Source organism: Cibotium barometz, chromosome 30 (assembly GCF_041138505.1).
Source record: "Cibotium barometz isolate CiBa-2024 chromosome 30, ASM4113850v1, whole genome shotgun sequence".
Lineage (NCBI taxonomy): Eukaryota > Viridiplantae > Streptophyta > Polypodiopsida > Cyatheales > Cibotiaceae > Cibotium > Cibotium barometz.
In genome coordinates, this window is record NC_141075.1 from 2,052,764 (window position 1) to 2,067,096 (window position 14,333).

General features: G+C 45.7%; 1 protein-coding gene across 3 annotated transcripts in view; it reads left to right on the forward strand.

Annotated features, from left to right (window-relative positions):
• Positions 1-451: 451 nt before the first annotated feature.
• Positions 452-14,333, forward strand: part of LOC147621077 (uncharacterized) — an 80,143-nt gene continuing 66,261 nt past the window's right edge. For all 3 annotated transcript variants that reach the window (XR_015269762.1, XM_086823775.1, XM_086823778.1), the window contains exons 1-2: positions 452-634; positions 3,436-3,510. Coding sequence is in view for 2 of the 3 variants with exons in the window: in XM_086823775.1 (XP_086679901.1) it covers positions 545-634; positions 3,436-3,510 (165 nt within the window). In the remaining variant the exon portion in view is untranslated. The remainder of the gene's footprint in view (positions 635-3,435; positions 3,511-14,333) is intronic.

Consider the following 14,333-nt stretch of genomic DNA (forward strand, 5'->3'; position numbering starts at 1 on the left):
ATACTGTAGTAGGAGAACATATTAACTTACTTATTCACCAAGTTTGCTGCTGCTGTGCTGAGACTTTGGTACATACCTTGGAAGCCGTTTGTTACACTAGCGAAGGATGTAGCCTGCTCAATAATACCCAATCAGCTTGCAGCCTCTTCTTTTCGTGGGACTCCTCATCTTCTTCATGCATCCTCTTCATTTCCTCTAGGTCTTCAGTGCCCCAATCGCCCAGCCTTGCAAACAGTCCGCCATGCAAACCCCGTCAGCTTCCTTGCATGCGCGACGTATGTTGCCCTTTTGCCACTGGCCACGTTCTCAAAGCCCCTTACCATGAAATAATCACTTTTTTTGATTATCGCAAACGATTCTCTCTTCTCTCGTTCTCGGAACCTCTTCTTACTCTCTTTCATTTTCAATTCAAAACCCTATAAAGTATGGATTTTTTTAGGAACACAATGATGTTTATTTTGATTCATCACACTAAACTTTTAAAGTAGGATTTTTACAGGCTCTTAAGAGTTCTAAGACCTACGTCGAATCTTGGCGGAGGTTTATGATGGTGTGGTTTCAGTGCGAAGACTGTGGCGAGAACTTGAAGAAGCCAAAGCTTCAAAATCATTTCCGTGGTTGCTCGGCGCGGCAGGTATTGATCAAAGCCCGTACCGCGGCCAAGTCAATGCTTCCTGTTTTTTCCTCCGAAAGAGCTGCATTCCTCTCTCTCTCTCTCTCTCACACACACACACGAGAGAGAGAGAGAGAGAGAGAGAGAGAGAGAGAGAGAGGGGGGACTGACACCCGTTGTTTTGACATTTTCGTATCTAGACCTGGCTTCATGTATAAGAGTAAGGTTAGCTAATAGCTTACACAACCTGGATTTGAGGGGCGAGTATGATGTCTATTTGAAAAGTCCCATGCTGCTTTGTTGTTGTACCGTGGTGCTTATATATTGAAGAAATCATAGTCTTTTCATAGTAGAATCTGCTTGTGGCTCGGCGATTGCACTACGCTTTTGATTGTGCAAAAGCATTCGGGCATCATGCTATTTTATGACATTAGTCTGAAGATTAGATGATTTGCTTCAAACTTTTTGAAGCTTTGAGGCTACATGAAGCATTCTAGTTGTATGTTGATTGAAACAGCCTTTGGCAATTTGTTGAAATAAATTGTGGTTGTGAAAGATTGTTTGAGTCTAGTTCTCAGCAAGCATACGATGTGTGCTTGTATTCTTTAAACTATTCTACAGCAAAAGGGAGGAAATTCAAGATCAAGAAAGTTCTTAATCAAGTGGGAAGCTATATTCTTGAAGAAAATGCGTACAAAGGCGATTCAACTCTTTGATGTTGACTTCCATCCAAGATTCTTTGAGTGTGTGGCTGGAGGCCTGATCTGGTCAAGGACCCACAAAGGGCGGCTGGTTACTGCTGGCCAAGGACATCGAGGCACATTTTAGCATTTTAATGCTGAAGCAATTCAACCAAGACAGGATAAGCATAGACAGGATAAAGCTTCGAAGATGGAGGTTAGATCCAAGTGTAGCAAGCTGAATCCAATCATACGTAGAGCTTGATTTGTAAGGGCACGATTTGGAACAGGAGTTTCTAGGACTGCAATTTCATTAGCTTGCCTCGCAATGGGGCCATGGGCTCTCTTTTTGAATCTCCAACCTTCTTTGGTCTGGCCTGCTCAAATGTAAACAACCAAAACTTTTAACAAGGTTTTCAAAGGAAGCTACACTCCCATCGTCAAGAGTTGTGGTTTTCTCTTCCCTTGTCTTTGATTGAGAAGCAGGGCTCCCAACTGCATGCTTAAAAATTATTGGCATCTTGCGGCCTGTAGTTGCTAACAAGCTTGAGAAACATCTCAAAGATTGGAATCTATCATTGCACAAAGCTGCTCGTTGTACCCCTTTTTGCTAGGGGATTCCAACTGAATCAGGTGGTTAAAGTGGGCCTAGTTTTGCAAGTCTTTGCAATGGATTTCTCAAAGTTGCCATGGTTGATCATGGCTCTAGTCAACGGGATAGAATGAGAGCATCAATCACATTTTTGTTTTCCATGGACTAGAGTGATTTTGAAGCAGATGCAAGACAAGAAATGCGAAAAAAGTAGAACAAGATGAAGAGAACTCTCAAAAGGATGAAAACTCTAGCATCGCATACTTAGTTTAGCCACCTTTTGTTTTCCATGGACTAGAGTGATTTTGAAGCACGTGCAAGACAAGAAATGCGAAAAAAGTAGAAGAAGATGAAGAGAACTCTCAAAAGGATGAAAACCCTAGCATGGCATACTTAGTTTACCCACCTTTTGGTAATTAACATAAAGGGGGTGGGGTCAGCCCATCTTCAGCCCCTAGTGTGGTGTACCTTGCAGTTTACTTGTGGTTGTGTTTTTCATGTTTAATTGTTCATAATCTTGTTTATGGTTAATTTGATTCTGAGAAATGTGCCTCCGTGTTACACGTCTAGTGTCGGTCATACACCATACTCACGTGTCCCATGTGTCCCCCGTTGGTACCTCGTGCTACACATCACTAGTCCTCTGGCCGACAATGTTCACACTTAATCTCCGAAGTGGTGATGTGCATTTGTGTGCCGCCTTTGGGTCCCATGTACTACCGGTGTGTCCCACGCTTTGGGTCCCATGTACTCGTGTAAGGGTCGTAACAATTTACATTAATTGAGATGACTTTGGGTTTAGAAACCAATGCCTCTTTTAAGAGCACATTTGTTATGGAGCTCACCAATGAACTATAACACAATGCATCAATAAAATTCACAACATAACATGGCCTTTTGGCTTCAGTCAAGGTGACAAGGGTTGTAAATTGCAATATTACTAGTGGCAGGACATAAGCTAGCTAAGTGTGCATGCAAGTGGTACCTACTTGGAAGAAAATAGGCTTGGCCCTCGACATTTGTATTGGATAAAGTTATACAAAATATCATATTTTGTGCTTGCGCAAATGAAGATCCAAGAAGGTTCCAAGAGATGCTTTATAGAATTTTGCACTAGATTGACACAATCAGCATCATTCCGTCTGTATACTTTTTAGTACACGATGATAGACTCTTGTAGATCTATGCACATGTGCAAGTTGGGGCTTGACTCCTGTTTTTTTTTTGATCATGTGAATGAGAGGTAAAAAGCTCTATGTAGGGTTGAAAATCACAAAGAAAGAAAGTTCTATTAAACGTCTTCAAAAGATCCAATGGGTCTATGAGAAAGTGGTACAAGAGTTCCATGTGGTACTGGGTCATGGAAAAGACTAACAAAACTGAAAAAAAACTCATACAAAAAGATAGATGTATGTCTAATGTTATGCTAGGCTAGCTTTGGTTTTTTATGCGGTTGTTTTTATGCAGTTTTCATGTAGCTGTCTTTAAATAGCTTCTGATTTGCATTTTGTGACTTAAACTAATCACATTATATGCCTATGGGTGTGCAGTTGTCATGCATTGATTGTGGAGTTGTATTCAACCAGCAAAGTGTTCAAGGACATACCCAGTGTGTCTCAGAAGCAGTGCGTATGCTATAATCTACAATGCGAGTTCTTTGTTCTCACCATCTGGCTAGATCATTGATCACAGACACTTGCTATGATACTGTTTGCATAGAAACGTTTAATGCTGATGATGACATGTTTAGACAACTTTATCAAGGTCCCTCTAATGATTTTCTGGCAAGTTACATTACTGAAATGGCCTGTTATGAATTACTTGTTAGGTACGTTTGATCATTGTTGAAGTTCCATGCAATCATTAAGAGCTGATACACTTTTCAAGAGTGTAGCGTTAAAGCACACATTTCTTCAATAAATGTCCATTGAAGTTCAATCTATTTAATGTAAAATCACTTTATATTCATCTTCATTTAGCACAAAGAACCTTTTGAAGTTTACCTCTAATTTCAGCTACTGCGTTATGGGTATGCCTGGTTGAAATTGGGCTTGCAGTAATGTTGGTGGTGGTTTGGGGATTATGCTCTCTTCTAGATTCAGCATGGGTGCAGAAGTAGTCTTACAATTTATCAACATCTTGACTAATCTGAGGTCTTTTTATGGAGGAATTTTTGTCTTCTGCTGTCTTTTGCAGAGATTCGGCAAACCAGGAAGTTCTCTAACCTTTGCAGGCTTGAGCCAATAAGCAATCAAAGCAACTAATTTCAAGGATGATCACCTTGCTCCACTTGGTTGGAGAAGCTTGTATCCGTACGATTGAGAAGAGTAAAATGCACTACAAGAGCCATCAACAACCACTCCTTCCAGTCTCTGCATTCCACCGTGATCCATGACTGAAGTGGAAATTGTTGTTGAAGTAAACATATCAATGGCTTGAGGGAAAGGTTCTTCCGGGCTTCTATCTCTTCGTTGAAGCTGACAACGCTAGGGTTTCCTGCAGTTAGCTATGGACGGTTGTAGATGTCCATGGTGGAGAGAGAGAGAGAGAGAGAGAGAGAGAGAGAGAGAGAGAGAGAGAAAGTTATATTAAACGTCTTCAAAAGACCCAATGGGTCTATGAGAGCAAAAGTGATACAATAGTGTCCATGTAGTCTCATCATGGTACAAAAGAAAACAAAGACTAGAGCTATGAGCGTGGAGTGTCAAATCCGAGCCATATGATACAAAGTGGGACCATCATCATCGTACAACCTATGGAGCTAATCCCCTGGTAGGGGGAGGGGGCCGTCAAGGATATCAAGCATGGGGTTAGCTTGTAGAAGGCTCTGCAGATCCGTTGGGTGTGGGAAGGTGGCTCTGTGCCTCTCCAAGATCTCAAGTTGGGACTGATGTTTGTGTTGCTGGCGAGGTCTAGGGAGTCTGGGGCGTCGGGCTCATTGTAGTGCCGTGGCCCGGGCTAGAGTCATGCCAGAGTGGGGTTTGGCACTCAAGAATGTGTGGTTCGATGAGGCTGTGGGTATGTCATCCATGGCTGGTGGGGTGTCTTCTCATGGTCAGAAGAATTGAGTGATGGTCGCCTGGGACCGGGTGGGATGTCTCCCATGGGGTCTCGACTCCCTAATCAATGAGTCTCTGTGGCGATGAAGCTCTAGTAGGAAGAGGCCCAGGTACCACTGATCTGGGTAATCCATGATCCTGGATAAGGGTCCATGATCTAGTGATGGTCGCCTGGGACCGGGTGGGATGTCTCCCATGGGGTCTCGACTCCCTAATCAATGAGTCTCTGTGGCGATGAAGCTCTAGTAGGAAGAGGCCCAGGTACCACTGATCTGGGTAATCCATGATCCTGGATAAGGGTCCAAACCCCTCTCTCAAGAGACAGTGGAACCTTCCTTGAATCTCATAATATATGGTGCATCTGCATATGAATGCTCCTGCTGGCACATAGTGCATATCCTCTCCTCACGAGGTTTCTGCATGGCTCTCCCTGTTTCTATTCTCAGACGGTGCGACAACACTCGCAACTGGCCCACTGCAATGTGCATGGCATGTGACATGTATATGTCAAGATATCTAGCCCTTAGTATGAAACCATCCTCTCTGAGCCTCATGAAAGTATCCATGTAGTACTGCCATTTGTGTGAGAGTGGCTCATGTGTTGTAATCAAGGCATCTTGTATGTATAGTCCCAATAAATCATATCTGATCCCCGGTTCTTGTCATCCTGAGAGAGCGTGATGAATGGGGAGTCCGGGTCATACTGGAGTGGGGGGAGGCGATCCATCATGAGTCCTTGCCCCTCGTGAACCAGGTGCATACTCGGCTATACCATGACTCGTGCCCATCTGTTGCTAGTTGCTGGGAGGATTGTAGGGTGAGCCTCGGGAGTCTCCAAGGGGGCATGGCATTGATCCTGTGAATGTATGTGACTGTCTAGAAGAGTGCCTCTACTACCATGGGTGCTGCTGCAAACTTCGCCAAGATAATATCATGTGGGACCGATGGTTTGCTGAGCATCATGACCTAAGGCCTCTCTATCCTTGGCCATTTGGCCGTTGTAAGATCAGGTGCTCAGAAGGGTGCTCCATACATCAATGCCGGAGTGACCAAGGTATCAAATAGCAACATCGTGGTCCTCGGCTCCTAGAAGTGGGCTTGGAAGCACTGTCTCTCCATGAGAGCAAGAGAAGCATACGCTCGTTTCAGCCTAACTGTGCAGCATGGCTCTTCAACCGGTCCTGTAAAAGTGACTCCCAAGTACACATATGAGTATGCAGTCTCCACTGGGCTGCCCACGTAGGTGAAACTCAATCGAGATGTGAAAAGAGGGGATGTGTTGAAGACCATAACCTTGGTTTTCCCAAGGTTTACTTTCAGATTCCGCTGTGCACAAATGTGTCAAGATGCCTTTGGAGAGCCTCTAGAGAGTTTGCAATAAGCACAATGCTATCAGCATAAAGTAGTATGGAAACAAAGATGCTTGCTCCAGTGATACGCCTCCTCCCCCTCTATCAGTGAAGGCTGAAAATCTCGTTGATGTAGAGGCCAAAGAGAGTCAATGGTGTTGGAGATGTCCTCCAATAATCCTCTTGGGCATCTCACCCGCGCTATGACCGACTCGTATAATGCCATGATCCCCCAAATCATGTCTGACGGTACCCCCAAATCTTGGAGTCTATGCAGTAGTCTGGCTCGAGGCATTGTATCAGTAGTCTGGCTCGAGGCATTGTATCAAATGCTTTGCGGAAATCCACAAAGCAATAGTAAACCCATTGGTGTCGTGCTTTGGCCTCTTCTATGATGGCTCCTAGGGTGAAGATGTGATCCAAAGTAGAGAATGACCTGCGAAGCTTGCCTGCCCTGATGCTCTATGCCCATGTCTCTCTGCTAGTGTGTTGAGCTCAAAGTTTGGCTAGTGTGTAGCCAATCATAATAGTCCTGTAGTTGTTGGGGTCCATGGGATCTCCGGCTTTATGGATGGGTGTGGTGATATAGGCTGTCCACGTGGGTGGGAAGCCTTCCAATAGAGCCCGATTGAACATATGGGCTACGAGGGGTAGTCTCCCCTACATGGGAGATGTGCTCTGCCAAGAGGCCCTCATGGTCGCGGGATCTACTGTTTTTGAGTCTCCGGATGGCTCAGGCTACCATGTTGGATGTGAAGAAGGTGATCCAGCCACCTTCGTTTGGTACCTCATCTATTGCTATACCCCTTGAGATGAACTTGATGGGGGGCGTGGATGTGATGGTGGTGGGATGGGGGGCTGATTTGATACTTCATATAGGAATCGTGCATATGTGTGCCATATGGATGGAGATGTGATGGGTGTGGGTGGGGGTTTCTCCTAGATTTCTTTCAGCCCTCCGTATAGTTCACACCTTTGTGTGTGTGTGTGTGTGAGAGAGAGAGAGAAAGAAAGAAAGATAGAAAGATATATTAACGTCTACGAGAGGCCAAAGTCGGCCTATGAGACAAAAAATAATACAACTGTGTTCTTCCGGTCATCGAAAGAAAAGAAAGAAAAGAAAAAGTGTGCATGTGTTTGGATACAACTGTGAATCATCATGGATCGGTGGAGCCCATATACAAAAATATAAGGGGGGGTGGGGATGTGGATGGAGTGCAAAGGCAAGATGCATCTCTATATGCTGAAGGGGTAGTACAAGCATGCTATGCAGATCTATGTCTAACTCCATCCAGTGCCATAAGAGGGATATAAGATATCATACATCGCCGATGTTGAGGCTGTGAATGGCGTGAACATGTACCCTGAGTCTGAATGAAAGCGAGCTAGCCTCTCCTGTGTCTCCATCTGGTGTCTCATTCGGATAGCTGCTCTCTCTCGGTGACGGAGTCGGGGTGCTTTATGTCCAGTCTGTCTAGGTCTCCTCTTGGCTCTCAATTCCTCTGCTCTCTGTGCGGTCACCCCACGTGGTACATTAGCTGGCACTGGCATAGCCCTCTGGAAGAATCTGAGCTGGGACTGTCTCCCACCCCTAGTGTGAGCGGGTGTCTGGAGGAGTCTCTCTCGAGAACTATGAAGCTCTAGTAGTAGTCTGCCAAGCTGGTGCTGGTCCGAGGCCTCCATCAACTGATGTAGTGAAGAGTGCTCCTCAAACAATCTTGCATATCTATCTCTGACCCCCTAGTGGGCTCTACATCTACATACAAAGTGATCCTCAGTCTCCACCTCCTCGCGGCACAATTTGCATATCCGCTCAGCTCTGGGAACCCGTGCCGCTCTCCCAGCCTCTATCTCTAGCTGATGTGATGAGACTCGTAGCTGTCCAATAGCAACCGAGAGCTGTGTGGCATGTATACATCCATGTACCGCGGTCGATGTATAAACCCATCCCCTGAGATGCTCATAAAGTGGTCCTTGTAATACAGCATCTTCGGTGGTAGTGGGCTCTCTGGTGTTGTCCATGTCTCCTGTATGTAGTGCTGCCATATGTCCTGTCTCATCACTCTGTTCCTCTCAATGAGAGAGAGGTAACCCCCTGGAGCAGAGTGATCATACTGAAAAGGTGGCAACCGCTCAATGTCTATCCCATGATGTGAGAACCATTGTAGCATCTGTGCATACCAAGATCCATTGTGTCCAGCCTCGGCCAGCTGTCTGGATGCCTCAAAAGCTCGGCGGGATAATCTCTCCGTGGGCATCTCCCTCATCCTGTATATAAAGGAGATCGTTTGGAACAATGCCTCCACTGCCATAGGTGGTGCAGCAAACTCAGCTCAAACAATGTCGTGCGGGACGAATGGTTTGCTGCGTATCATCCTCGAGAGCATCAAGATCTGTGGTCTGTCCAGCTGTACCCATGTGGAGGCTGCAAGCCCTGGTGCCCAAACCGCTGCTGCAGACATCAAGGCTGGTGTCACTAATGTATCAAAGAGCCACCCCTTCGTGCGGGGTTCCTGAAAATGTGCCTGATGACACTGACGCTCAAGGCCAGCAAGAGCTGCATACCCCCGGGTCACTCTGTCTCGGACTGCCTAAGCCATGGAGAAGCGTCCAGCTGAGCTAGTAAATGTGATGCCAAGGTAAACATAAAGTGCAAGCCTAATATAAGTCACACGAGGATTGGTAAAACCATTCTCGTACTTTTTCATATAAGATGAGAGCATATTTAACGTATATTGTATTGAGTTTTTGTGTGTGTGTGTGTGTTTTTCCAAGAGAGAGGGAGAGAGAGAGAGAGAGAGAGAGAGAGAGAGAGAGAGAGAGAGAAGAATTTAAGTATTTCAATTTGTAATAATATTAATGCATAAATATTAAGTATAAAAGTTGCTCACCACCTCGACCTGCCCTCCTGCTAATGTGAGAGTAGTGTGGCTCCTGACTGCGGGTGAGGTGTGGAAGATCATAACCTTGGTTTTCCCAAGGTTCACTGTGAGACCCTGTTGTGCGCAGAAGTCATCAAGAGCCACAAGGTGTCTTTGAAGCCCAACCTGCGTGTCGGATACCAAGACGATGTCATCAGAGCATAAAGCATAACATGGACAGTAATACTTGATAGCTCAACCCCAGAGCCTCCTCCCTGTGTGATGTAATCGACCACCTCATCAATATAGAGCCCAAAGAGCGTGGGGGAGAGCGGGCACCCTTGCTTCACACCAATGGTGCTAGCAATTGCCTCAATGTAAAAATGTGGTCAATGGTCGAGAAGGCTCGACGGAAGCTTGCCTGGCGTGCTACTCTCAATCCCCCAACCTCTGCATGAGTGCTCAGCTCTGCCTCCAAAACTGCCCCGTATAGTTTGGCCAATATATGGCCAATCATGATGGTCCTGTAGTTCCCGGGGTCTAGTACATCTCCCGCTTTATGGATCGGCACAATAGTGTGCATCGTCCACTCAGCTGGAAACCTCTCTGATAGAGCTCTGTTGAAGAGATGAGCAAGAAATGGTGCCAATGTATCAATAGCATAGATGAGATGCTCTCCCTGTAATCCTGTATGATCTGTCGCCCGTCCATGTTGGAGTCGGCATATGGCCCTCCTAACCATAGGTGGGGTGAAGAAGGTGGAGACTGTGGAGCATGGCTATGTGGGCTGTGGTATAGGGGGCTGTGCAGGCACATCATAAAGTCTCTTTGCATATGTCTGCCAGGTCTGAGGATCGGTAATAGGTGTGGGAGGACGGGGCTCTCTGAGTCTCCTCCAAGCAGCAGTAGCATCTTTGCTCATGAGCATGTGATGTGTGTCCCAGTACTGAGCCTCCTCATAAGCTCGCCGCTTACGGCGTGTGAGAGTATGCATCCTCCTGCCTGCCTGCCTCTGGGTGATCTCCCCGCGAGCCCTCTGCACTCGGAGATTGCGGTGAAGGTTTCTGCACTCATCATCATACCATCGGTTTTGGGGCATGCTCCCAGATGTAGGTGGCTGTCCTGTCTGTATGTGGTATGGGAAACTCCTCGTGGCTGCGGAGTGCAGTACATGTGAGAGCTGGGAGGTGAGCATAGCCATGGGTGCCGATGGATCTAAGGCAAATAGCTGATCATGAACATGATAGTCGTACACATCGGCTAGGTCCTGAGTGAAGTGGAAAATAGTGCGTGGTGGCTGTATGATGGGTGGGTGGGTCTCCAGTAAGCTCCTGAAAGTGAGGGATAGGTATGTATGATCCGCCCCAATGGGGCATGGTGGTACGGTGAAGTGAGACACCATATCTGCTGCCTCCCGGGATCCCATCACATAGTCCACTGTACTATTGCAAAAGAAGGGAAGAAGAGAGGTGTGATTGCACGACAAGGATAATGATCAGGATTTGATCGATTGATTGTGTAAAATGAAGAACAAGGCTTTTGCATATATAGCTCTTTCAATATGCCAAACCCTTTGACTCTTATTTAATGCACCCTTATCCATATAAGGGCGGGTTCACACACTATGAGACACTTACACACATCTAAGCCTTTGAGGGGCTGTTCACACACATTGAGGCACCGATATATCCCAACAATCCTCCCTTCGGAGCGAAGGTGGCAAGACCCGAACGCAAAAGAAGCTACTGTCACTCCCGTGGCTCCTAAATTGGGATAAGGAAAATCACGAAGCCTTTTATAAGCGAAGGCAAACATAGAAACATAAATACAATCAGATTTTAGGGGGACTACCCAGGGTAGAGAACCCTTATTGACACACATTGATAAAGGCAGCTAGAATGCCCACTCATCGTCTACCTCATTGAGGGAGACTTGGGCCGTTGTTGCAAATATGTTCTCCTCTTCAGTAGATTCCTCTTCATCTTCAGCAGCGAGATTTGCGTGGTGTTTCTCTTGCTCTTTCTCCAGCTTTTTGAAGCAGTTGGCCTGCTTCTGTCCCATTCTCTTGCAGTACCTGCACTGAATCTTCTTGTTGGTCCTTCACTTCTGTTCTCCCACAAAAGCTTTGTCATAGTTTACACTGCCGCTTGCTTGACTTTCCTTGTTTCTTCTGTCTTTTTTAGGCAGCAAGGCTACCATACCTTCAAATGATGTTGAAGCTATGTGCATGACTTCCATGGTTTGTTGAAATTGGGTAACATCTTGCATACTTTTGGTGAGAACTGCCACCTTGTCCTCATAATGAGGCTCAGACTTTGTACTGCTCCCCGCAATACTTGCATGCCCATAGCCGAGTACCTGACCCTTGCTGAGAAGGGGTGTTAACAACCCTCAGGACATTGGTGTGGATTGCCCAGTTCGGGTTAGTCTTGCGCGGCATGATGAAGTCTGGGCGGGAGAGAGAGCGAAGAAATTTGCTTTGCAAAGTTTTGCAGGTACACACAGGGGACACGATTTTGCAAGTACACACAAAATGCCCAAATTTTGGTCGCTTATCTACAATCGCATGATCGCCACACATGCGCCTCGTCACACGCCACACATTTTTTTATTTTTAAATGTTTCCGTACGGATCCGTACAGTACAGTACCGTACCGTACGACTGTACCGTGCTGTACGGATCCGTACGTACGTACGGCAGCAACCTTGGTTTGCCATGCGTGATTTGTACTATGCAGACGTTGATTTTGCTATTATTTGGTCTGATTTGATGGCTAGTCATTCACTTGTCTCATATGTGATTAAAGAGAGTTATCTTATGAAAGATAATTGCTTATATGTGTGGTGTCTAATATGAGGCAAATGAGGGCTTTCAGCAGTTAGGGTTAGGGTTTGGAGGTACTGCAAACAGAAACGTAGAGAGCAGAGAGAGAGAGAACACGACTCCTTGTGTATTCAGTTATGATAAAGTGAAGTACAATAGCCACATAGTGAAGTGACCTAAAAGTTGTGTTCACATGTCCGGCCATAAAGTGTGCCGGGTGGACCAAAACACTTATAAACTGTTATAAGTGGGTGCATACACAACATAAAACCCAACAAACCCCCCTGGAGTGATATGTGATCACTGTACATCATCCACCAAAAGGAAACAAATTCAAAGCAGTGAGGAATGCTTCGAATTTCGAACGTGGTAATGCCTTGGTGAAGATGTCTGCCACATTCTGATCTGTAGGACAGTAGATCAGACTGATATCGCCTGCGTGGAGTCTCTCCCGAACAAAATGATAGTGAATCTCAATGTGTTTCGTGCGAGCATGAAACACAGGATTCCTGGCCACAGCAATGGCATTGTGACTATCAGTGTAGATAGGTGTAGGCTCCTCCACTGAAATATCCATATCAGTCATGAGACGACGCAGCCAAACACACTCAACAGTTGTAGTGTAGGCTGCTCTGTACTCTGCCTCACAAGACGAAGTGGCCACTGTGGTTTGTTTCTTGCTTAGCCAAGAAATGCATGAAGAGCCAAGAAAGAAACAATTTCCACTAGTGGAATGTCTGGTATCAAAATCACCAGCCCAATCTGAATCACTGTAAGCGTATAACTGCATGTCACCCCCCTCAGGATAAAGCAATCCAAGAGACAAGGTACCCTGCAAATACCGGAATACACGCTTGACAGCTTGCCAATGTGACAATCGAGGGCTGTGCATGAATCTGCTCAACTGAGATACGGCATACTGAATATCTGGCCGTGTAGTTCACAAGTAAATAAGGCACCCAACAGCCTGAGCATATGTAGTGGCATCAAAAGATATATTGTCATCTTGTAGTGACAGTTTCATCCCAGGCTCCATAGGAGTGCTAATAGGCTTGCAATCCTGAAATTTAAACATCTTCAGAAGTTTAGCAACATATCGAGATTGCAACAACCCAATGCCTCTGTTATCCTGCAGAAACTGTATGCCCAAATAGTAGTGTACGAGCCCCAAATCAGACATGTCAAATGTTTGTTGCAGTATCTCTTTAAAAGTTGCAATTTTGTCATCGTTTGATCCCATGAGCAAAAGATCGTCTACATAAAGACTGACGACCAGCAGATCTTTCTCTTCTTTCTTTACATACAAAGTGGCTTTTGATGGACTGTTCACAAATCCTTGAGTGAGTAGGAAAGCATCTATCTTTGCATACCAAGCTCGTGGAGCTTGTTTCAAACCATACAAGGCCTTTTTCAGCCTGCATACTTTCCCTTCATGACCATGTTCTGCAAAACCTCTGGGCTGATATACATAAACTTCCTCCTCGAGGTCCCCATGCAGGAAAGCAGTCTTGATGTCCAACTGGTGAACAACCCAACCACGATGTGCAGCCAATGCAATGACACACCTAAGTGTCGACATACGGGATGTAGGAGAAAATGTCTCCTCATAATCAATGCCCTTCTTCTGTGCATAGCCCTTTGCAACTAGACGGGCTTTGTACCTGTCTCAATGGATCCATCTGCATGTCTTTTCAACTTATAGACCCACTTAGTACCAATGGCTTTCTTGCCTTTGGGCAGATCAACCAAATCCCATGTTTGATTCCTTTTAATAGAATCAAGCTCATCCTGCATGGCGTTGTTCCAATGCACATTGTCTCGTGCATCCACAAATGAATCAGGCTCATCATCATCCTGTAAACTGGCTGCCATAACCATATTCAAATCCATGATGTGTGCATGTTCATTGGTCCTTGTCTCCCTACGAGTACGACCAGCAAGGGGACCCTCTAGATGGCTGTCCTGTAATGTCCTCAAATACCATCTAGGGATGTGTCTGACCTGTGGTGCCTGCTGCCCCATATTTGGTTCAGCTTGTGGCTCAATTTGTTGCTGAATTTCTGCACCACCTTCATGATTTGCTGGCTGTCCTGTACCCTCATGAGTTGGATCACCAACTGTGGAATGAAACTCCATAGGTAATAGACCTTCAAACACATCATTTTCAGCCTGATTTGCATCATAACCAGCCATGGATATTTCTGATTTTTCATCAAAAATCACATCCCGACTAGTGGCACAGCCCAGGCACAAAGCATTGGCAAGCAGTCAAACGCATTTTTCGTTATCTTAAGAGTACCCTGGATCTTGGTTTGTTCTATCCCAGGGGGGGCAGCTTGCAGCTTTATGCATACA